This window comes from Balaenoptera ricei, chromosome 19 (genome assembly GCF_028023285.1).
Source record: "Balaenoptera ricei isolate mBalRic1 chromosome 19, mBalRic1.hap2, whole genome shotgun sequence".
NCBI lineage: Eukaryota > Metazoa > Chordata > Mammalia > Artiodactyla > Balaenopteridae > Balaenoptera > Balaenoptera ricei.
Window position 1 is genome coordinate 44184568 of NC_082657.1, and position 24727 is coordinate 44209294.

The 24727-nt window shown below is 45.7% G+C and overlaps 1 protein-coding gene across 4 annotated transcripts in view; it reads right to left on the bottom strand.

The window, feature by feature from the left end:
• Positions 1-24727, bottom strand: part of CMTM4 (CKLF like MARVEL transmembrane domain containing 4) — a 108978-nt gene that overhangs the window by 41217 nt on the left and 43034 nt on the right. The window contains exons 2-5 of one of the 4 annotated variants that reach the window (XM_059906123.1): positions 16315-16491; positions 8976-9074; positions 7743-7903; positions 154-2090 (exon numbers count right to left, since the gene is read on the bottom strand). In XM_059906123.1, the coding sequence (XP_059762106.1) occupies positions 1901-2090; positions 7743-7903; positions 8976-9074; positions 16315-16491 (627 nt within the window). In that variant the 3' untranslated portion in view covers positions 154-1900. Of the gene's footprint in view, positions 1-153; positions 2091-7122; positions 7904-8975; positions 9075-16314; positions 16492-24727 lie in introns of those variants that run through there. The other 3 variants (XR_009499225.1, XR_009499226.1, XM_059906124.1) reach the window with 3 other exon arrangements.

Genomic DNA, 24727 nt, shown 5'->3' on the forward strand with positions numbered 1-24727 from the left:
CGCCAGGCCCAGCCAAGCCGCCTGTGGACAGCGACACCGCGGAGTCCTCACCCCCAACTGTGGCTGTGTTCAACCCCCGCCCTACGGGCCTGTTTCAGGATCTGGGCCACAGCCTTTGAAAGGGCGGGAGGCGAGGCAGAGCGAAGAAAGAGATACTGTTTTTACATGTCCGTTTATTAAACAAGAACTCCTTCATGACAATTTAATACAGCATTTATTAGCGATTAGTGTTGAGAAAATTATTTCCCTCTACATACAAAAATACAGATTTGAACACTATGAAAACAATCAGGACAAGTACCGTGAAAAATTGGTCCTTCAAAAGAAAGAGGGAAAACTGAGGGCAGCATGAGGCTTTGTCTGCTGTCAGGGACAAACCAACAGGAGCAAAGGCTTTGGGGCCCCCAAACCACTCCAAATGTATAGAGTCAAACCTGGGAGCCTGTGGGAGCCGGGTGGTGCCCACCCCAGGGCATCCACACCAGCTTCAAAAGCCAGGATGGGAGCTCTGACCTACCAACAGCATAAACCAAAGTTTGCCAAACAGGCGGCACCTCAGGTCGCCCTGCAGCTGTGTCTACACTGCTAAAGGAAATAGACTTTTAAGAAGCAAAGTGTAGTAGTTGTTAAATTAACATTGCCCCTCTCCCAAGTACCACTGGGCCAAGTACCGAGTAATCACATGGGAATTATCAGCCATCTGACTCGACTTCCTTTGTTAGAAAATAATAACACATTCCGACCCTTCAAAGCGACCAAAAAAAAAAAAAAAAAAAAGCTACAGTTGTATGTTTTAATAAATCCATTCCTTCATTTTAAATGGGCTCAGCTAGTTTACTCAAGACTTTTCTTGACCAGACATAACTCAGTCCTGCAGGGATGGGAAAGCAAAAGGAGCAGCCGGCATGTCCTCTGTGTCTTAATTTCATCAAGCTTGTCACAGCAGGGAATCTATTATGTTTGGGCGGGAAACCAGGAAGGGCCACGGAACCTACCCAGGGCATCCACAAACCAATCTGAGATCCGACTGGAAGGTGAGCCCGAGACCAGCAGAGATTCCACCCCCCCACCGCCCCACCCCAGCACGTCTCACACGGGCAGAGGGAGGCTAGCCAAGGCGGAGGACGGCGGCCTGAGCTGATCTGGAAGACAGACACCAGCCAAAGAAAGGGCTTTTTTCGCCGTTTTAGACCCAAAGATGGGGAAGTCAGAGCACCGAGAATGTTCTGTCCTTTTTTTATGGAACCACTTTCCTCTTACTGTTTGAGATGAGCGGTGGCTGTTCAAACTGAAAAAATGGTTTAAAAATGCCAAATGCAGTTATACTGATCAATAACTACTTCACAGAAATATATTCTCACTCTCAGGCTGTTTAAATAAGCAGAAACAAGATATTGGGGAGAAAGCAGCAGAAAACAAGACCGAAAAAGCCGGGGGTTTGGGGTTTTTTTTTTTTTTTCTTCTTTTTTAAAATATATAATGAAGTTTAAAGGGAAAATGACCAAACCTCAAAACCAACATTTGCTGGAAGCAATACTGAAAGGACACAATCTAAAATCATGCTACAAAAATAGTGTTATCTTGTTTAACTAAATGTACATCTTTTTTTTTCAATTCCATGATTGACAAGAGTGTTCATGTGACTGACACACGGAAGGCACCAAAGGTGAAGTGATTATTATTTGTCTTAAAATATACAAAGACATAATTACCTACTTTGGGAAAAGAAAAAATACAGTCATACCTGTAATAAATAGTTAAGTGTTTTTGCCACGGGTTCCTGAACCCCTACAAATTTCAACATATACAAATAGTTTCGACCCCTAGCATTCTTTTAGAGGAAACTACATCAGAATCAAGTTATGAAAAGCACTGGTTTTATCCACATACGTCAGTTTCATCATGCGGCAGGATTTGAAAACTCGGTTTTAAACGGGTTACGGAGTGACAGAGCTGGAGGCAGGCGAGAGGCCTTAGCGGCCTGGGCCGGTCCCGAGAGGCGGCACAGGCATCCTGCCCTCGCGCTCCCCCAGGAACCCTTGGACCAGCCAGTTCTCCCTCCAAGCACCGAATATCTGCCTTCCTCACATCTGCAGAAAGGAGAACAGAGTTGAAACTTGCAAAATCAATTCTGGAACACGCAGGAAAGCAAAACGGCCCACGAAGGGAAGCAGCCAGACCCGGCCCTGCCTGCGTGGACACCAGGCCCCCATACTGTCCTCGTTTCCTGACCGTCCCTTCAGGTGGCTTTCCTGATAAAAGGGGTGCTTCCTACCAGGTTTCAGCAGTGTCCTCCAAAGACGACTCAGATTGGATAGTTCCAGGCTATTACTGAAAGCCGTACAAACCACTGGCAGATCAATTGTGTCACGCGTTCTCTCCTCTGAGGTGCACTTATGAAAAGAAACTTTGGGCCTCTCCCTAATCCCACCAACAAAACTGATTAAGGTCATTTGAGACAAGTTCCTACTCTAAATTAGAACCATGAAAGTTCTGATGTAGCTCACTAGAGTCCAGGCTATTAACCCCTTAATGAAGGCTCTCGGCCTTGTGTAGAATGCATCCCAAAGAAAACACAACACTCCAGGGTGTCTAGATAGCGAGTCACCCAAATTAAAGTCTTGGCATAAAAACTAGACAACAAACTAACCCTGTGAAAAAGACAGACGATTGAAGGATCCATAAACTAAACTTTATTCTAGGCAAGTTGCCACTGATTTACTCAGCGGACTTACGGGTAATTTTTTTTCTTTACTTTTATGTTTATAGAATAATAAAAACTAGAAAGGAAAAAATAAATCCCCAAGGTTGAGAAATTATATCCAAATGGAATAAGAATCTAGACCAAAGGAAGGGAAACTATATCAGAACCCACCCCTCTGTGTCAAGCCTAAAAGTATATAAATGCCATTTACTGGTGTGAAGAAAAGTTAAACAAACATTCAACTTTGAGAAGAAAATTCTTCTAGATCTAACAGATATCGAGGGTATTTTCTTTCAGAGACAGTTTCTAAATAAAAGAAATGTAAAGAGCCAGATATTTCAAATTACCTTCTCAACCAGTTATGATTTCAGCAATATCTGCTGAGAAGAGAAGAAATAGGAGATTTTATAAAGAGCCAGGAGCGTTTACAAAGCTCAAGGCAGGCGGTGTTAGGCCTGCGTCCTCTCTGAGAGGCACCCAAATCAGAATCCGAGTCACCTGTCCAGACCTGTGAGTCCCCAAACTCACACTAAGAGCCCGGCGCCAAGGCACGCTGTTCCCCACGCTGGCTCCCGCTCTCAGGTGGGCTCCAGCACACAAGACCTCGCTTTTCCAAAGAGGGAAGGAAGTACCCTGGGTGGGTAACCATGTCCAGTGCCCTTGACAGGCCCACGGCAGACGGTCTGAGCCTCCCCCTCCTTCCTCTCCCCTCCCAGACCCGCCCCTGCTCCCACTTCACCGGCTGTCACCTAGCTGGTCCTGGGAATGGTTGCTGATGAAATAAGAGGGAGCCCCTGAGTTCTGCGAACTTCACTAGGAGCCAGAAAAGTGTCTGGAGACCTCACACGCTAATGGCAGTCGCTGGAGCAGGAAGCAACTTTTTATTTCGCTTGAGACAGTCAATCGGCAGCAGCCTAGAAGGTGTTTTCACCTTCTGCTACCTGTATAATGCCATATTTTCCTGTAAACCAGAGGTGGAGAAAATGACAATCTGGCAGTGGCACGAAGACTTCATGGTTGCTTTGTTTTGAACGTGGATGGCACAACGGAACCCACTTCAGTCGTCACGGCCTCCCAGAATCACTACAGGGGCCACATGTTGTCTCCACACTTTATTCATCCGTTAGGACAGATTCTGAGAACAACCCACAGAACATCTTGTACAGCCCGAGATTAGGAACTTGGTCCGCCTCTTAAACACGTGGAGAGGTGAGGGGTTTCTTCCCAAACAGCACATGCAAGTCTACAAGAAAAGGTGAGCTTGGGCCACACACACCTGAAACAGGGAGGGGTTATTCAAGGGTCATTCACTGCAAGCAAGAATTCACATACATGTGCAGACAAAAAGGTTAGTGCTTCATCTCCTCAGAGGCCGCATGTGGCTTAACCCAAGATTGAATCACTAAGAAAGCTTCGAAGAAAGGCAGATGCAACTGCAAACTTTAAAAGAGTAGGAATGTTTTCAACTGAGTCACAAAGCTCTCTCCAGAAGCATCCGACACAGGGTGGGGTCGGATACACTCCATGCCTGCCCATGGGCATGAGCCTTTAGCCAAGGGGCAGTGATGGTGCCCAAAGGGCAGGGGGTGGCATCCACCTTCCAGAGCCGAGCTCTCAGAACCAGGCTGTGTCCTTGGCTTCCCTGGGGCCAGGCCGGGCTTCGTCCACGCTGGCACTTTGGTTCAAGTTGCCATGGAAGACATGGCCAATGGGACTGCGCAGGCTACTACATTCTTGCCTTTCTGTGGGCAAAGGGAATCTCTCGGACGACTGTTGCTGTAGAGTGAAAATCTATTTTCTTTGCTTTAAATCGAACTTCTGTTGTGAGATTTTAATCTGTAACTGTCTTTGTCTTTCCCCGGCTTTATATGGAGCCAACAAGTATCTTTAGGCTCTGGTGATTAGAATCTCCCTGTATGAAAGGGAAAAGGTACTTACCCCCGCCCCACCCCATGCCTTCAGCAGTGTGAAGGGAGGCTAAAGGAGAATCAGAGAAAAGAAAAAATACCGCATCAACCAAATCGATGCCAGGATAAACTTTCTCTGAAGACGTCAGTGTTTGCATCCATCTAAAACCACCAGAGTTTCCACCAAATGCTTGAGGGTTTCAACCATCCAGTCTCCAGGAACAAATTCAAACATACACAAGTCTGGCACCAACTATGAAAGCCAATATCATCCCACCAGAAAATTGAGAAACACTAAGATTGCCTCAGCCTCAAAAATGCCCCAAACCAAACTGACATGGGTCCATATTGGACCTATTAAATGCAAAAATAAGCTTCCTTCAGTTTGCAAAAAACAGTCCTTTTAAGCCCCCAAATCTAGATTGTCTTGTTTGTACACAGAGACAACATAAGGAAAATGCAGGTGTCTTTCCATTCACACTGGACAACCATATTCCTTCCTTCTCACCACACTGCCACACGTGACAGGACTTATGACTCTGCATCACACCAATTTGCATACCTGGCCACTTCTGGTTGTAGTGGGAGCTTATTAAATATAAAGAAATATATTTACAAAAACCATGGGAGAGTCTCATGGCACAAAGGACATTAAATAGTTACAGGGGAATAAATAATTCCAAGATTCTAACACTAAGATGCAAATTATTCAATAATTCCTAAGTGGCCGATGGCACAAGGTGTCACCACTTTTTATCATCTATCAGCGTTTACAACTGCGATGGGCTTCAGAACCGTTCCTTGCAGCTGACAACACATCCTCAGGAGGCCAATAGGCTCCTTTCAACCAGATGATAAACTGGTTTTACTGAAATGACTTGGGAAAATTTGGGCAACAACCCTGCCTGAACAGTCTTCTTTTTTTCAATCTCACTTCAAAGGCGGCTTTTTTATTGAGGCCAAGTAACATGAGTCCCAGCAGGAGATTTCTGATACAGTTCAGGGTGGTCCTTCTAAGTGGGCCCCATTTAATGCAAGGCTGAGTCTTTGTGACCCTGTTTTTAAATGGAACTCTCAGAGATAAGCCCCATTTTGACTAAGCATATACACTCAACAAATGCAAAATAAATACATAAAATGAACAGATAAAATCCAGATGTCATAATCTCCTCAAAAATCACTACACATAATAGATACAGAGTTTGTGAAGCATGGTTTGTACTGCCTCACAACATCCATGGGAAGAGGGCTCCGTCAGACCCGCTGTGACCAGGCCTGGCTGCCCTCTGCGGGAACAGAGGGAGGGGAATTACCGCCTGATGAGCTGGGTCTGCATCTGCAGCCCACGGCCCCTGAGCAGACCAGGGGCTTGAACAGGTGACCTGGGTCACGGCCCTGGAAAGGAACTGCGGCAGAACTCAGATTGTATGGGATGTTCAGTTCAGGGGGCCCAAACCCCGACCCTTCAGAGACAGCACAGTACCATTTCCTGCGGAATCCCCAGCCAAGCAGCGCTACCTGATCAATCTACCCGCGCGGGGAAATCAGACGCTGCTCTGCTAAGCAGAACGTAATGCCATGTGTGCACAGCTGGACATTTCTCACACAGGCTCTGCTCACCCCACCCCCAGACCCAGACCCTCTCTCTCGTTAACACTGCATGCTGCTGAAGCTGTAAACACTCACTAGGACAAGATTCTGGGGACTCTCCACGTTAATGCAAAATCTTCCCACCAGCAGTAAGCGTTTTTTTCCTTGGTCAGGGAGAAACACAAAATATTAGAGCTAGAGTGAGGTTTGTAAACATTAAAAACAGTTCAGAGTGAAAACCTGACACGTTAAAACAATTTTTCCATAAAAGATACAATTAGTCTCCAACAGAAAAAAAAAAAAACAAAACTACAGCATCGTAGGGGCTCATTTAACTCAGTCACCACAATAATCGTCACTTTATAGAGAATCAGTTCAAAACCTTACATAACTGGAACTTTCCCCGACAGATTCCAAGATCGACATTCATGGTTACGACCCTGAGGCACCGGGATGACCGTGCCTCTGAAACATCAGTGAAAGGGGGTGTCATGGTGCAGATTCAAGTATTTTCAAATCCTAGACAGATCGACTCAGAATCACTCTAGAACTCTTCTCAGGCATTTGAAAATCAGTGCACACCCCTAAAATAGAGGTGTGTCCCCACCTGTGGTCCATGATGCCAGCAAATGGGCAAGGGTTCAGGCTGGGGGAACGGACTGTATTTCTTTTGTGGCTTTTACCTGGGAAGGTAAAATGACAGAAAATCTGCAGTCCAGCCTCAAAGTATTCAGGAAGGGGAGGAAACTGGAAAAAAGATGGTCCCCACATTCAGGGAGGTGATTCATTTGAGGAAGCATCAAGGGATTTCTCAGCAGGGTAGGAAACAAATGGTGACCCTCCCACAGGTCAGCAGTGCCGCGGCGCCGTGCCAAGAGGATGCCAGCTTTTCCCACCCCCCACCCCCTCCCGCAAACCCCAGACCCAGCGAAAAGCTCCGCCAGCACACCCACCGCCAAGACCCTCGATGTCTCATGTGGCTTTCCAGGCTTGTGCTGGTGTCTCGATGCCCCAGGCGTGGAAAACAACGGGGAGAGGGGGATCCTGGCAGCGAGACTAAAGCTGACCTGGGGCAGCTATGGGAGCTGCCCAGGAATCACTGCTCACCGACTGTTCCAACCATGTACCTTCATTCCTTGATTCCACCCCCCCCCCTCCTAGCAGCCCCCATTTAATCCAAAGTCCTGACTTGTCACAAATACATATGACAGGGTGGCTCAGAGTCAGACGTGAAGCCTGTGCTCAGGGACAGTGAAGTGGACACGGCAGCCTGTGAGGCCAGCGGCTCCCAGGGCCACCAAACCGGAGGATCTGGGCACCTGTCCCGCCCACCTCTTTCTGAACAGCTGGGCACGGGGCTCCCTGCCTCAGGCACCCGCCACAAGGGCCACTGTGAAAACCCTTTCCCAAAATGAACTTTTACCGAGGAGGACAAAATTCAACTTAGTCACATGAAAATCTGACGTGATGAGGGACAGAAAAACTTGATTGAAAGGACGGGCACGAGGAGCAGAGGGAAGAGGACTCTGGCGCGTCCTCACGTGTCCAGGCGCTGGATCTCGGGCCGGCTGTCCACGTCTCTGGACTCCGTGCGGGCGCGGATGTAGTCACTGGCGCTCTGCTGGCGGAGGCTGACCCTCCACTTCTGCGCGGCCAGGAACGCGCTCACCGCGTGCGCCGCGGTTGCCAAGAAGCCGAATATCTATGAGACACAAACCCGGTTAGTCCACGGGCACGTCAGCCGTCTGCGGGGTCTCTGGGCAGCTTACAGTGAGCCGAGCTGCGGCAGCTCTCCCAGCTCTGACCCCAACACGCAGCCCCGCTGAATGTTCAGCTTGTCATGGCCAAGTTCATAGTCGTGTGACCCACAAAAAGGCAGCCTAAGGTCTCTTTCAAAGTATTCTGGATCTACAAGGAAACAGGTCACAGAAGTGCCTCTTTTACAGACCTTCATGACACTGGTCCTCGGGGGAAAATACAATGTAGATGAAACACCGTGAGATGAAAAATCAGGGTCTCGCTGTGTGAGCCCCAAATCAAACCGCAAGACCTGACATTCCAAATCACAGCCCCCAACCCCCACCTGCTATCCAGCTGCCGCTCACCTGGGCAGCTCTGGGTGGGCAGCTCCAGGGTGAGAAGCAGTGGAGTTTTAATGATAAGATAATGACTGATGAATCTACTGACTGATACCTTGGAGAGCTAACAGTTTAGCATTTTTAATAAACCTTTTAACCATCCCCCACAATTACAAAAGTGCTAAATATTCTTTGCAAATACAGAACAATAAGGAAATGCAGAGCACAGAGGGAGAAAGTCTTACATTGTCTGGCCCCGTCCTCCCCACCCCCACCCCGCATTCTGCAAGATTGCATCTGCCTCATTAACACCCCATCCCGGCAGGGAAGGCCCTTAAAAGCAACACCACTAACAGACATCCAGGGCTCCATTGGGAAGAGACTAAAGCAGAAGTTCTCAAACCTGAGTGTGCATCTGAGAGCTTGTTAAAACACATTTCTGATTCGGCAGCTCTGGGGGAGGCTGAGAAGGGCATTTCTAACACGTTCCCGGGTGATGCTGAGGCTGCTGTTCCGGGGACCACACTTTAAGAACCGCAGCACTGAAGGAACTGGGACCTCCGCTGGCCCAGTAACAGTATCATTAGCAAAGACAAAGCTGAAGGAGAAGGAGTAGGACACAGGCCAGGGGACCAGAGGAGCAAGTCACAGAAAGTGTACAAATCAGCCCTGTTTTAACCTGTTGAGTTCACTTACCACGGCAGCAATTTCTGCTCCGGTTTTGTGGTTTAAAGCAGCCAGTACAATGGAAGCAATAAAGAAAAAGAAAGTGCTGAGTCCAGTGTTGACCAAATCCTAAAGAATAAGATAAAATAAAATCACTTGAAAAGAACCATTTCATGCCTTGCCCTAAAAGCAACTGAAGAACTTTCTAAATAAAAAGCACAATACCCCGCCTCTCTGCTGGCTCCATATTTTAGTCTCGATGGCCCACGGGTATTGGTCACACAGAGGAAGGCAAAGAGGATAACAGTTAATGATGCTATTTGATAAATCACCACAGCAAAATCCACATTTTAACCAACCACGTCATGTTACCATTTCTTAATGACCTATTATGGAAACCAAACTGCTAACCCACAAGGACACGCACACTAATTACCCAAAACACATTCAAATCCTCTTGGCATGGAAAAGAATGGACTGAAACTGGTGAAATCCCCTCATTCACTTGTGACATGTCAAGCACACTGTTTTCAGACCTGGAGAACACACTTAGCCAGGCCTCATGCTTCTCTTTCTCATGCATGGTCTTTCAAGTCTCCATGCTGCTAAAGCCTAGAGGATTTTCCCCTAAGCTTCTTGCAAAGCAAATCAGGTTACAAATCCAACGCTTCGAACATTTAACTCCTGTCTTACTTGTCGAGAGGAACATAGCACAGTGATTAAGGGACACAGACGGATGAGGGTCCTAACTGACCATGACTGTGGACAAGCCACTTTGCCGCTCTGTGTCTTATATGGGCGCAGCCCCCCACCCCACCCCCCGGAGGTGCTTTAAGGATTGGGTGGAACAGCCCATGTGAAGAGTTGAGCATCGTGCCCGGCCCATGGGAAGGGTTCCCTGCACATCTATTGTTACTTCTGATATTACTACCTGGGCATTAGGCCCCCCACAAACTGGGCCATACCAGAGCGCCCCTGTGACCTCTACAGGGAAAGAGAATCCAGGCAAAATCCTCAACTGCTTAAGTGCCAGGTTGACTGTGCCATCAATACCAGGTGAGTCCTCCTGGCTGGGCTGGTTTCAGGGGCCATCTCCTCTTTAAAGATGGCAAAAGGCAGCATTCACATCCTAACAGTCCTGAGCCTGTGCAGCGGGACCCTCCAGGCACACACACGCTCCTGGCCGGCGCTTCTGCACCGGCTCACAGAGAGCAGCAAAGTACGGACTACAAACTCTATTCAGAAATGTCTGCCAGCAGGGCAGTTTTCAGTGGTGACCAGTGTGAAGCCATGGCAAATTTTTCACAGATTCAAATCAACAAGTGTTTAGTTACACCCAACTCTGGGTAAAGAAAAATATAGGGATATTATAGGGATAAAGAAAAATATAAAATGTACTTTCCAAACCAAAGACTGTTCAGAAACAGGGAAAATGTTTTATGATAAAATGCTGAGGCTGAACATCAAACAAAACAGTATGTACATTAATGGTGACAATATAAAAATATAAATGTGGTAAAGGGCAAATAGGTACTAAAGACTTTGAACTTTATTTGTCTATGAATTCCACATTTGGAAATTCATCTTAAATATCATACTAGCACAAAAAGGTCTAAGCATAAGGATGTTCATCATACTATTTTAAACAGCAAAAAACTGAAGGCAAACAAAATGCTTAAGAATCAGGGATTTGTTGAATAAAATGGTATTTCCATAACAGAACACTATGCAGTCATTAAAAATAATGATATAGTTTTATATTTAACATGGAAGATACTCAAGATAGTTTAAATGGAAAAGCATGACTTTAATGGTTCCATTTTTCTGCACTCACATATCACAACGTACATGCACATGTGAAAGACAGTCTAGGGAAAATATTCTATAAGATTACACCCACATATTACAAATGGTTACTCCTGGATGGGTGCTATCACATATGATTTTATAACAGCTTTATTGAGATATAATTCACCACAATCTAATTTTAGAACATTTTTAGCACCTCCAAAACAAACCTCATATTCATTAGCAGTTAATTCTTCATCCCTTCCCTTAATCCTAGGCAACTAACAATCTGCTTTCTGTCTCTATGGATTTGCCTATTCTGGACATTTCATATAAATAGAATTATTATATAATATGGGATCTTTTGGGACTGGCTTCTTCCACTTAGTATAATAGTTCTAAGGTCCACTCATATTGTAGTATATATCAGCACTTCATTCCTTTTCATTATGGAGTAATATTCCATTGTATAGATACACCACATCTTATTCTTTCACCAGTTTTTGGACATTTCAGTTGTTCCTGCTTTTCAGTTACTGTGAATAATGCTACTATGAACTTATAAGCTTTTATGTAGACATATGTTTTCATTTCTCTTGGGTCATCACATGATTTTATTTTTCCTTTATTATCTGTATCTTCCACTTTTTTTTATAACAAACACTTACTACTTGCACAGTTTAAAAGGCTTAAAACTGGAATACTGCAAAAGTTAGTCAGCATCAATCTCTTGAGTTCCTTGGCCATGAAACAAAATCAAGGCTTGTAGATTCACTCTTCACATTAGGGAGCAGACACAGGCATGCCTTCAGATGTGGATTTGGGGAGGGGTTGGGTTTAGTCAACACTGGTGCTTTTTGTTTTTGGTTTTTTTTTAACGCTTTTAATGGGACATGCACTCATCAGTCACATGCTTCATGTCTGCCGCAGTCGCTCCCCCTCCCTGCAGTCTCACACCCAGTCACATTGCTTCCTCTGGGGGGGGCCCTAGAACACCCAAGGTTGCAGCCCCTTCTTAGGCCAGGAGATGAGGAGGAAGGGCACCCTCACACACACAGGCTTTCCGGTCTCTCCTTCATTAACACATCAATAAGCAAAGGTGGGAGCCCAAGTAACTCCAATAACTGATCAACGGGATCTGGCCCACAGATAGGTTTGACTTGTACACTGTTCAAAACAGATTTGAACAAGCCAACATTTAAATATCAGAAGACTGCACATAAGAAACTTCTAAAAAAAACAAACAAAATCCATCTTTCAGCTGCTCTTGAAAAACTGTCCTGAAGTCCCATGAAGTAACACAGTAGGCTGTGACTGAGTAGAACGACCTCTCCGTCTCCCAGACCCCTGGCCCATCTTCTCACTTGCCCATTTCCGCCACATGAGCAGCCCCGGGGGACCCTGAGTCTGTGACCCTGATCCAATCCTAGAGAATGGGCCATCCTACAACGTGCCCCACCCTTCCATACTCTGTGCCCAGCGAGCACCTGTTCATCCCTCAAGGCTCAACTGGAATCTGGCATTTTCTCTGAATTTCCCCGACTGACCTGCTCCAGGCCCCCTGCCCCGAGGAATCCGTTGTGTTCTCCCAGGCCTCACACCAAACGGGATCACACAGAGCACACATACCACAGGAGAGCAGCTGGCATCTACCTACCCTGCGCTTTCAGTTCCCAAAACCTGGCCCAAAGCAGCTGTTCAATACCACTGGGCTCTGTGGCTAGCTTGAGTCAGCCCTACACATGGACAAGAGAGGAAGTTTACAACCACTCGGAACATACAGTGCACTGACTTGTGCCCAGATGGCCCCAGTATCAAAGGGATGATCGGAGTACTGATGACAGGGGCAGCTACCATCTACAGAGAGCACACTGTCCCAAGCATATAACTCCCAGTGTCTCACTGAGCCCTAACCTAATTACCATCCAAAATACCTATAATAAAGGGCCTTTAGAGATGAGGAAATTGAGCCCTAGAAAGGATGAGTTTGGCATAATGAAAAATATATATTTGGTCTTTGTCCCAGATTCCTTGGAATTTCCTGAGTGATAGGAGTGTCTTGTCATTCTTAACGAGGCCCTTTCAACTGTCCCTGAGTTTATGCTAATGAAGTGACTCTCAAGCCCCTAGATAGTCTCTGGATGGGGACCGGTTATCAGAAAAACCAGCCAGGTGATTAGAGGGTTGGAACTTTCAGCTCCACGGCCCCTGTGGGCGGGAGAGGGGCTGGAGATTGAGTTCAACCTCCAAATGGCCAAAGATTTTAATCAACCATGCCTACATAATGAAATCTCCATAAAAGCCTGAATGACGGGGTTCCACGTGCCGAGAGGGTGTTGCCCCCCAACTCCATGGGGACAGAGACTCCTCTGGACCCTGCCCTATGCATCTCTTCCTTTTGGCTACTCCTGCTTTGTATCCTTTAGAACAAGCCAGAAATCATAAATAAAGCACTTTTCCAAGTTCTTTAAGTTGTTCTAGTTGACATTAACACACTCTTTCTGACTGCATCAAATAATGCTTGTATAAAATATATACTTACAAGCTGATATTAACACACTCTTTCTGATTGCATCAAATAATGCTTGTATAAAATATATACTTTGCATTGTCCTCCTTATTTACCATTTTTCACGCATATGTGAGTCAACTTATCTCCTGAAATGAGCCGGTTTTCTAAATCTATACCAATCACACCCTACGTCACTCATCAGCTGGCTCTGTTGGGGTCAAGAATACTCCTACCACCTTGTCAGAGAAACACACACACCCAAGGCCAACCCACTGTGATGATTCCAGCCGGATCAGCTCTGAGAACTCACTTTTGCTCCCGTCCCTGAGAACAGATGACCTGGGCTCCCATCAGTAAGTACCATCTCCTCGAGTCCATGTAACTTACATACTCTTTTGTTGGATAAGCAGACACCTTCACCTGCTCTAAAAGGGTGGAAATCCTGCAAAGGATCCCAAAGGACAGAAAGTGTTCTCAGGTGACCACGTCACCACCCGGTCATCGGCCCTAGCCAACACCATCCGAAAGGAAAGGAGGGATGTTAACTTTCCAGTGAAAAAGATGCACTTCGATATAACCCCAGAAATGTGGTTGTCAACCAGTGAAAAGTCTTTCACGGTTAAAATAGAAAAATCAGGATTTAAGAAAGCTCAACAAATAGGTATTTCTGGAGATAAAGGCCAGTATGAATTAGTTAGAAATCTGAAGTATGAAGTCTTTTTTGCTGTTGTTATGGTGATCTGTGATCCTTTTTTAATTAATTAATTAACTAATTAACTATTTTTTTGGCTGCGCCACACAGCTTGTGGAATCTTAGTTCCCCAACCAGGGATTGAACCTGGGCTCATGGTAGTGAAAGCGCAGAGTCCTAACCACTGGACTGCCAGAGAATTCCCAGTGATCCTTTTTTTTTAAAATTGAAATGTAGTTGATTTACAATATTATATTAGTTTCAGGTGTACAGTACAGTGACTCAGTATTTTTGCAGATTACACTCCATTATAAATTATTATAAGCTAATGGCTATAATTGCCTATGTTATACAATATAGTGAAGTACAAAGTCTTCTAACAGATTTATGGCTGCCAAATAAGTAGGTAAGACAGAATTAAGGGAGTGAAGTCCAAGCTGGTGGAAGTTTACAGGAGAATGATGTGGCTGACAGACACCAAGGGCCTCTGACTCACAGTAAGGTTAATATTTCTCATACTGGCAGCACCCACTGCTTTGGAGCCTTTATACACACTGCCTCATTTCATTCTTAAAACCGCCCTGTAAGAAAAATATTATCATCTCAACTTGGGGCTCTAAGTGACTTGCCCAGGGTCATACACAGCTCTTAAGATCCACCTTGGACTTGAATGCAGACAGGTCAGCCTAACTTAAAGCCAGTGGGGTTTTTTGTTGTTTTTTTTTTTTTGGCTGCATCGGGTCTTAGTTGCGGCATGCGGGCTCTTCGTTGTGGTGCGTGGGCTTCTCTCTAGTTGAGACACGTGGGCTTAGTTGCCCCGCAGCATGTGGGATCTTAGTTCCCCGACCAGGGATCAAACCCACGTCCCCTGCACTGGAAGGCGGATTCTTAACCACTGGACCGCTAGGGAAGTCCTGCCCCTGGGTCTTAACCATCCTAGCAGCTGCTTCTTTGTCAAACAGGATCTCCAGCATGGTTTCATTCGCAGCCCGGTCCAGCCCCTCCCTCAGAAAGTATTTATTGTGGCCTTAGAAACTCCGGGGGACCTGGGTCTCCAATGTACCTTGCCCCACGACAATGACCTTGCCCCCATGGAGCCTGCTTGTTAGTTGGGGGAGGTTTGTGAGGTTCTCTTGCGCTACCTGTGCATTACACTATCAATTTAGATCACAACTCTGTAAGCATTTTCTTATGGATAACACAGACTTCATCTTAAAAAGAGCTGAGACATTAAAATCTGTCACCAAAAACTGACAAAATGCCTCCAGTATCTTGAGGTTTTAGAGCTTTTTTCTTAGTTTTCAGTGCCGGGACAAAACCATCTGAGTTTGCAACTGACAACTTTTCTAGTCCAATTCTCTTTTTATTTTTCCTCCTAAGAGAGTCTGAACACCACAGAGAGCACTCTGTCAGGAAGACCATCTCCTCTTGGTCCCCCACATGAACACCATGGGAGTGGCCCCACCAGGCAAGGTGAGCAGCCCAGGCCTCCTCCTCCTGGGCTCCTGCACTCGGGCCACACTTTCCACGGTGCTGCATACACCCAGCACCGGCCGCCAAGAGAGGAGCCTGCATGAGGGCAGGTGGTCTCAGAGCCCCCCCACCCACCCCCAGGCACAGAAGGAGAGGCAGCTGATAGCGCTTGCCTGTGTCTCCCTAACTGGTTCCCTGTGAGCTCCTGCACGTGTTTATCTGCAAAGAAATATCAAGGAAACCGAGGGCTGTGAAGTGCCCTTTTCCGTTTGGCACAGTAAGGACAAGTTACACAAGCCCAGGAAAAGGGGCCTGGGAGTGACCAGTCCTGAGATACCTATGCCGATCAGAAGGTAAGGCTGTCAAACAGAGTTAAGACCCCCAAACCACAGAGGGAAGAGGACACGTTTCCTCAAGACTCTCTGATCAAACCAGCAAACCGTCTGGGACCTCCCAGCTGCTTTGAATTTAATAATATTCCTAGGTTTCACAAGTTAATGGCAATTTCATTCATATTTTCAATTCTTCCTGAATCAATACGTTTGCAAACAGCTTTTGGGTCCAGTGTGAAAAATATGCAAACGTATTAATTCCATGTTCTCTTTCCCATATTCTATAAATATCAACATTACCAATCTTCTCAGAGGACCCCAAAATCGAAATGACATCTTTAAAGGGGTCAGAATAACTGTTATGTTTCTCTCATTAGTGAAGATTCCATTAATTTTGTAGTCATTTGATTCAACCCAGTAAGGAGGTTTAAAATTTCACAGTTGCATTACAATGGAATATTTAAGTATCAAAATGAACTGGAACCAAACATGCCATGGGACTGCTTCCTGCTTTCCCTGGGAGCCGTGCAGCACCCGATCCTTTCCTAATCTGAGAGCGTGACTTCTACTCACTGTCAGGTTCCAGTTGATCTGGGGGATCCTCATGTGAAGGTTGAGACTGAACAGAATCAGCAAGACTCCAGTCACCACAAACGCACTGCAGCTCACAAACTCAAAAAAGTAGAGGCCTTCACACGGGGAGCACTCCATGATGGTCTCTATGCAGATGAACGCGATCAGGGCCAAAATCTGGGAAGAAAATCACAAACACACATGTACGTGTATGTTCAGCACACATCTGTGGACACACGTGTCCGCCGCGTTTAAATAAAACTCCACCACCGCCGCCACATACAGCCCCAGAGTTTTCCCCCTGGGGACGGCAGTATCACGGTCGGGAATGTGACCTGATCCAATTCTTACCTAAGAACAGGTATAGGGGCCTTAATGAAAGGATCAGATTCCTCATGTGAACAACCAAACCCCACCACAGGACACTGACACCAGGCTGGTGCCGTGCAGCTCCTCGTGAGGAAGCAAACAGGAATGTGCCCGCAATGGTTTTAGTCTGCCTCTGCCACGAGTAAGTGGACACTGCCCACACACGCTTCTCATGTATAGTCCCCACCACAAGGATGCCAAACATCAAGAGAGCAGGGTCCTGGTGGTGTCCATTTCATGGCATCTGCAACTACCTTGCTGGTCCAGCTGAGGTCACACAGGCTGACTGAGACCTTTGATGGCTTTAGGAGAAGGATTTGTATAACCCCCTTCCCCCATTTAGAAGTCCCACCCAAAAATAAGGCCCACCTAATTAATTCATGAGCCATGCTTTTAAAAAGTTTATCATTGGACTTGATAATAAAGAGACAGCCTGGTAGTTTATAAAAACATTTTAAATTTACAAACAATAGAATCAATTTCTTTCTGAAGGACCAAAGTAACACTCTAGCAGTATGTCCCAAGCGATGAGAGATCATGAAGGCAAACAGGTATCAATGGAAATCACCAGGTCAACTTTCAAAGGGAGATTTCAGGAACAGGAGGCGGCAGAGGGGCTGAGTTAATGGCCCTGTGATCAAGGAAAAGTCAGGTGGCCTTACACCTAAAACCAGACCAGTCTTGGGCTCCTGGCCTGTACCCCACTTCCGCAACCAAGCGTCTCGCCGCCCACTACCTGTCAAGCCTGTGCCAGAGCTTCCAGGCTGGCCCCCCCCAAAAGTCAAGGAAGCACAGGCAGGCAGCTCTGTGGTTCCAGATTTGTCCTTAGAACCAGCAACGTCAGCATCACCAGGGAGCTTGTTAGAAATGCAGAGTCTCTGCCTCCCCTCCTTGACCTCCAGAGTCAAGTCTGCTTTTTGGACAACATCCCTAGATGACTGAAGTGTGGGGAGCATCGGAGGCACAGGCTGCTCTGGGGCCCTTCTCCACCTCCAGGAGTCCCACTCATGCCTTTCAGTGCCGCGCTCAGCTCACATCTTCCCCACGCCCTCCCTGATTGCACCTCTCCCCGCCAGACGTGACTGATCCCAGCCTCTCCCAGGAAAGCTTGCAGGTCTGTGGTTGCGTTCCATCTATCACACTTGCCACCATGGATCTCTCTGCCTCCTGAGCTCTTCGAGGGCAGGGACCAGTCCATCTCCCTCCACTCCCAAGGCACCAAGCTCACTAACCTGCACAAAGCCAGCGAAGGGGGGCCCGGGGAGCCTCTTCAAACCCACCCCAACAATTCCTGACGGACTTGTCAGTCTCCACATGAAAGGAAGGGAGGCTCTGCTTTTTCCATGCCTTTCTAACAATATGGGGTCTTTCCATATTTCTATTCTAAGTCGACACGTAACAAATATGGGCCTTACGGCACACTTTGTGCTTCTCCTAATGGCTCTCCTTATAATTCTCTACAGAACCAGACACTTTCATTCTCAATCTGAATTACATGCCTGACTTGCAATCAATTCACAAAGAAAGAGTTCATATAAGGGAAACTCCTAAAAAAATTTTTCTTTCTTTTTTTTTTTTACCCCTGTAACTGGACCTAGTAATCTTGGGCAAGAAATAACACACATCAGTATAGAGTTACAAATGTCTCTGGTATGCTAACTTCAACCGTATTTGTGTGGGAAGGTAACATCTACATTCTTAAATATTTAAATAAAAATGGTTTCAAGAATATGCAAATCCAATAGGCAGTTCAATACAGAAGACAGACAAAATTCCCTGCTCTCTAGCTCATATGCTAATGAAGGAGTTTTTAAAAAGTAGATTAAAAATATAGCATGTTAGACAGTGATAAATACAAAGAAGAAAAATCAAAGCAGGGGAGGAGAATGAAATGTAAGCAGGCAAGGGTGTTCAAAATTTTAGGCAGAGTGACCACGGAAGGTCTCTCTAAGAAGGTTCTAGATTTATTACAAAGGATATTAAAGTATACGATTGAAGAGCCAGATGAAGAGATACACAGGGCAAGGTCCAGAAGGGTCTCAAACACAGGAACTTCCGTCCCCCTGGAGTTTGGAGTGCACTCCCCGCCCCCCATCACCTGGATGCGTTTTTGGTTCACCAACCTGGAAGATCAATCCCCGAGTTCAAGATTTTTTATGGAGCTTAATCTGGAGCCCCTCCCCTTTTCAGAGGTCAGTGGCTAAGGTTGAAAGTTCCAACCCTCTCATCACCTGGTTGGTTCCCCTGGCAACCAGCCCCCATCCTTAGGAGCTTTCCAAAAGTCACCTCATTAACACAAACTCAGGTGTGGCTGGAAGGGATCTGTTAAGAATATCAAAAATAGGGGACTTCCCTGGTCGCACAGTGGTTAAGAATCTGCCTGTCAATGCAGGGGACACGGGTTCAATCCCAGGTCCAGGAAGATCCACATGCTGCGGAGCAACGAAGCCCATGCACCACGACTACTGAGCCTGTGCTCTAGAGCCCATGAGCCACAACTACTGAGCCCGTGCGCCTAGAGCCCGTGCTCCGCAACAAGAGAAGCCCCTACTCACCACAACTAGAGAAAGCCCACATGCAGCAACAAAGACCCAATGCAGCCAAAAATTAAAAAAAAAAAAAAAAAAAAAGAATATCAATATCAAACACCTCTTATCACTTAGGAAATTCCAAGGGTTTTAAGAGCTCTGTGCCAGAAATGGAATGAAGACCAAATATATATTTCATTAATATAAACCACAATATCACAAGTATTCCCATGTGTAAAGATACAGATATATAAATACATACATATGCACAACTATATACATACAATAATTTAATAAATCCCCCAATGATAGGTAATTAGGTGGTTTGTAATACTCTAATAAGCTGTACACTTTTTACAAAATTTATTATATTGAAGTATAGTTGACAATGTACTGATTTCTACTGTATAGCAAAGTGATTCAGTTATACATATATTTCCCTGTGCTAAACAGTAGAACCTTGTTGTTTACCCATCCTATATATAATAGTTTGCATCTACTAATCCCAAACTCCCAATCCATCCCTCCCCTATCCCCCCCCTCCCCCTTGGCAACCGCAAGTCTGTTCTCTATGTCTGTGAGTCTGTTTCTGTTTCACAGATAAGTTTACTTGTGTCACATTTTAGATTCCACATATAAGTGTCAAAGAGTGTTCTGCCTATGTTTTCCTCTAAGAGTTTTATAGTGTCCAGTCTTACATTTAGGTCTCTAATCCACTTTGAGTTTATTTTTGTGTATGGTGTTAGGGAGTGTTCTAATTTCATTCTTTTACATGTAGCTGTTCAGTTTTCCCAGCACCACTTATTGAAGAGACTGTCTTTTCTCCATTGTATATTCTTGCCCCCTTTGTCATAGATGAATTGACCATAAGTTCTAGTAAGCAGTATACTTTTTATGTGCCTGCGCTTTGGCACAGCAAATCAAATTTCTTCCAGCACACTGAAATCTAACAATCACTGCTGAAGCAAAACCTATCAATTGGCCAATAAGAAAATAGGGACTCGGGGAATTCCCTGGTGGTCCAGTGGGTAGGACTCCATGCTCTCACTGCTGAGGGCCTGGGTTCAATCCCTGGTTGGGGAACTAAGATCCCACAAGCCACGTGTTACGGAGAAGGAAGGAAGGAAGGAAGGAAGGAAGGAAAGAAGGAGGGAGGGAGGGAGGGAGAAATAGGGACTCAAAGTTATACTGGAAGCCAACAACTTCAAAGCACCTAAAGAATCAAAAGTAATTCAACTTATAACAATTCTGAAGTAGACAAATACACATGGAAAATTGTACAGAGATGTTCAAAAAGATGTAAATAAGGAATAGCTATTGCAGTTGCTAATCGGGAGATCACAGGTGCGCCCTTGAAGAGAGCCCTTTCCGTGTAGCATCTACCAGCTGAACAGGAGCAAATATTTGCACAGTTGATAAGTAAACTGATATTAAAACGGTATCAGATTTCCACAACTATGGCTAATTATGATTGGCAACATCAAAAAGCGGGGGGTGGGGGGGACACGGCTGGCTGATTAAGGTAACATAAAACTTTTAAAAAATCATAAACCCCCTGTTACCAGTGGTGGGAGTGAAAACCATCAGGACCCTTCTGAAGGGCTGTGTTAATAACAGCATGGTTCACAGTACATCCAGTTCTCCTCCCTCAGGGCACATTGTAGGGTTGGAGATTTGTGCTTAGTTTCCTGGGGCGGATTTACTCTCAAGATGATGAAGCTTATGCTCCAACATCCCATCCATCACAACTCCTTTTCCCAGGTGGTGATGGAGTAACAGTGGGCGTTTTGGGGATTCAGCTAACTGGAAGTTTTTTGTTTTTTTTTTTAGGATTTTTAAAAAATTATTATTTATTTTTCGGCTGTGTCGGGTCTTAGTTGCAGCACGTAGGCTCCTCGTTGAGGCAGGCAGGATCTTTCATTGCGGCACACGGGCTTCTCTCCAGTTGTGGCGTGCGAATTTTCTCTTCTCTAGTCGTGGCACACAGGCTCCAGGGCGTGTGGGCTCTGTAGTCGCGGCGCGCAGGTTCCACAGTGCATGGCCTCTGTTTTTGCAGAACACGGGCTCTGGTTGAGGCACCAGAGCTCAGTAGTTGCAGCACACGGGCTTAGTTGCCCCGAGACATGTGGGGTCTTAGTCCCCGACCAGGGATCAAACCCACGTCCCCTGCATTGTAAGGCGGGTTCTTTACCACTGGACCACCAGGAAAGCCCCGGCTAATTGGAAGCTGAGTGAGAGAGACGGTGAATTTGGGTTTGGTGGTCGCTTTCATGTACGGCTATTGTAGCCTTCCCTCTGCTCTGACATCATGAGGAAGAAAAAGGCGCTAAAATTCACAAGATCAATGTGCCTGACAGCGCCAAACTAAAAGTGTGGGTGGTGAAGGGGGAACGGGGTTTGAAACATATGGAGCCAGAAGTTAGCATTCTTTAGAAGGAGAATTCTTCAGATCATCAAATGCCTAAAACAGCAAGTGGACAATTCTGTTTTCACTGGTGCCTAAATGGAAGTTGTGCCCTATCAGGAATATATCCAGTAATGCAGAGTATGCAATTATAAACACACTATATACCTTTTCTCCCTTTTTGGTGGGAATCACATGAAATAGAATCTATCATTATTCTGGGGTTCGGGGAATTCCCTGGTGGTCCAGTGGTTAGGACTCTCACTGCTGAGGAACTGAGTTCAATCCCTGGTTGGGGAACTTAGATCCCACAAGCCATGCGATGCGGCCAAAAGAAAAAAAAAAAAAACATACACATTAAAATAAGAAATTCCAGCAGTGGTACTATAAAGAGCAAGTACATATATGTGGGAGATTATTATAATTTATGCATCCCCATGTATCAGATCACATCATAAAGTATCTGACAAATCTTGAATTGATAAAGTCTGTGGTGCACGGGCTTCTCATTGCGGTGGCTTCTCTTGTTGTGGAGCACGGACTCTATGCGCATGGGCTTCAGTAGTTGTGGCTCACGGGCTCAGTAGTTGTGGCACGCGAGCTCTAGAACACAGGCTCAGTAGTTGTGGTGCACGGGCTTAGTTGCTCTGCGGCATGTGGGATCTTCCCGGACCAGGGCTCGAACCCACGTCCCCTGCCTCGGCAGGCGGATTCTTAACCACTGCGCCACCAGGGAAGTCCATGCCTGTGTTATTTAAACTAACAAAGAAAAGCATAAAATATTTGGAATTTCTGGCATTTATCTATGTGGTAGGACCGTGGATAGATTTTTTTTTTTTTAACTTACGCTTCTATTATTTTCCAAAATTTCTACGAGTACACGTTTTTATTTTAAAAATGAAATAATTTTATGTATATAAACACTTTGGGCAAACATCCAGATTTATTATGAGTTACGTGTTAGTGACCTCTAAGAATCATTCCTTATTTGTTTTGAAACCATTCATGAATATTTTAAAATGAGATTATATACTTTAATGGAAAATGAAAGTCGCTCTCCAAATCCATGTCAGTCCCATTTCTTTTTTTTTTTTTTTAATTTTATTTATTAATTAATTTATTTTTGGCTGTGTTGGGTCTTCGTTTCTGTGTGAGGGCTTTCTCTAGTTGTGGCAAGTGGGGGCCACTCTTCATCGCGGTGCGCGGGCCTCTCACTATCGCGGCCTCTCTCCTTGCGGAGCACAGGCTCCAGTCGCGCAGGCTCAGTAGTTGTGGCTCACGGGCCTAGTTGCTCCGCAGCATGTGGGATCTTCCCAGACCAGGGCTCGAACCCGTGTCCCCTGCATTGGCAGGCAGATTCTCAACCACTGCGCCACCAGGGAAGCCCAGTCCCATTTCTTTATCAGAAGAGTTCATCATCTCCAAGGCCTCCCTGACCTCAGACCATCCTGTTTCCTGGCCACCATTGCACTTTTAGCGCAGGGAGAGGGCACATAAACAGGGCAGCCTTCTATATATATAAAATAGATAAACAACAAGGATGCACTGTTTAACACAGGGAACTATAGTCAATATCTTATAATAACCTATAATGGAAAAGAATCTGAAAAAGAATATATATACATATCTGAACCACTTTGCTGTACACCTGAAACTAACACAATATTGTTCGCTTAATTTAAAATAAATAATTCACACTGCATTTATTTCAGTAAAAAAAAAACAAAAACAAAAAACAGTGTCACTTTTTCCAACTTCTGAAATACTGTCCATTGGTTTTTTTGTTGTTGTTGTTCTCACTTATAAATAAATCAAACTGTATTTCAGTAAAAAAAAAAAAAAATTTTAAATATAAATTTCTTTTAACAAAAAAGAAAAGAAAAGAAAAAGGGCAGCCTTACTCTCACCAATGGGATGGCAAGGACCCTCCCCCCATGCCTCCCAAGTGAACAGTACTGTCCTGAGTATCTATGAAGGCATCTTGGAAGATTAGACAAAATCCTAACCTCCCTTGATCACCAGTTTATCAAAGGATTTAATGAAGTTCATTTTAAAATACACCTGCAAGCAAAAATCACAGCATTTAAAAACAATTTTTGGGCTTCCCTGGTGGCGCAGTGGTTGAGAATCTGCCTGCCAATGCAGGGGATACGGGTTCGAGCCCTGGTCTGGGAAGATCCCACATGCCGTGGAGCGACTAGGCCCGTGAGCCACAATTGCTGAGCCTGCGCGTCTGGAGCCTGTGCTCCCCAACAAGAGAGGCCGCGATAGTGAGAGGCCCGCGCACCACGATGGAGAGTGGACCCCACTTGCCACAACTAGAGGAAGCCCTCGCACAGAAACGAAGACCCAACACAACCATAAATTAATTAATTAATTAATTAAAAAAAAAAAAAAAGAATAAAGAGACTTTATAAAAAAAAAAAAAAAAACAATTTTCAGGGGACTTCCCTGGTGGCGCAGTGGTTAAGAATCCACCTGCCAATGCAGGGGACATGGGCTCAAGCCCTGCTCCAGGAAGACCCCACATGCCACGGAGCAACTAAGCCCGTGAGCCACAACTACTGAGCCTGCGCTCTAGAGCCCGCGAGCCACAACTACTGAGCCTGCGTGCCACAACTACTGAGGCTGCATGCCACAACTACTGAAGCCTGCGCGCCTAGAGCCCGTGCTCCGCAACAAGAGAAGCCACCGCAATGAGAAGCCCGCACACCGCAACGAAGAGCAGCCCCCGCTGGCCGCAACTAGAGAAAGCCCGTGCACAGCAACAAAGACCCCAACACAGCCATAAATAAATAAATAAATAAATTGGGGGGAAATAAATAAATTAAATTAAAATAAAAATTTTCAGGAGTCTTAAAAACCACCATGTGCAGAAATGACTGTCCATTTGAAGATGTCTGTCACAACGTGAATCTGCGGTGGCCCCTATGTAGCCAGACAACTTCTTCAGTGACCCGGACAGCTCGGTGGCACCTGGGGGCTAGCTGTGCTCAAAGTCTCTGTTCCAACCCAGCCAACACACCCCATGATACACGCACAGACAGGTAACTAACCAGGTACCAGGGGCTCAGGGAGGGGTTGAGGTTTGGAAGGCAGAGGGTCACTGAGG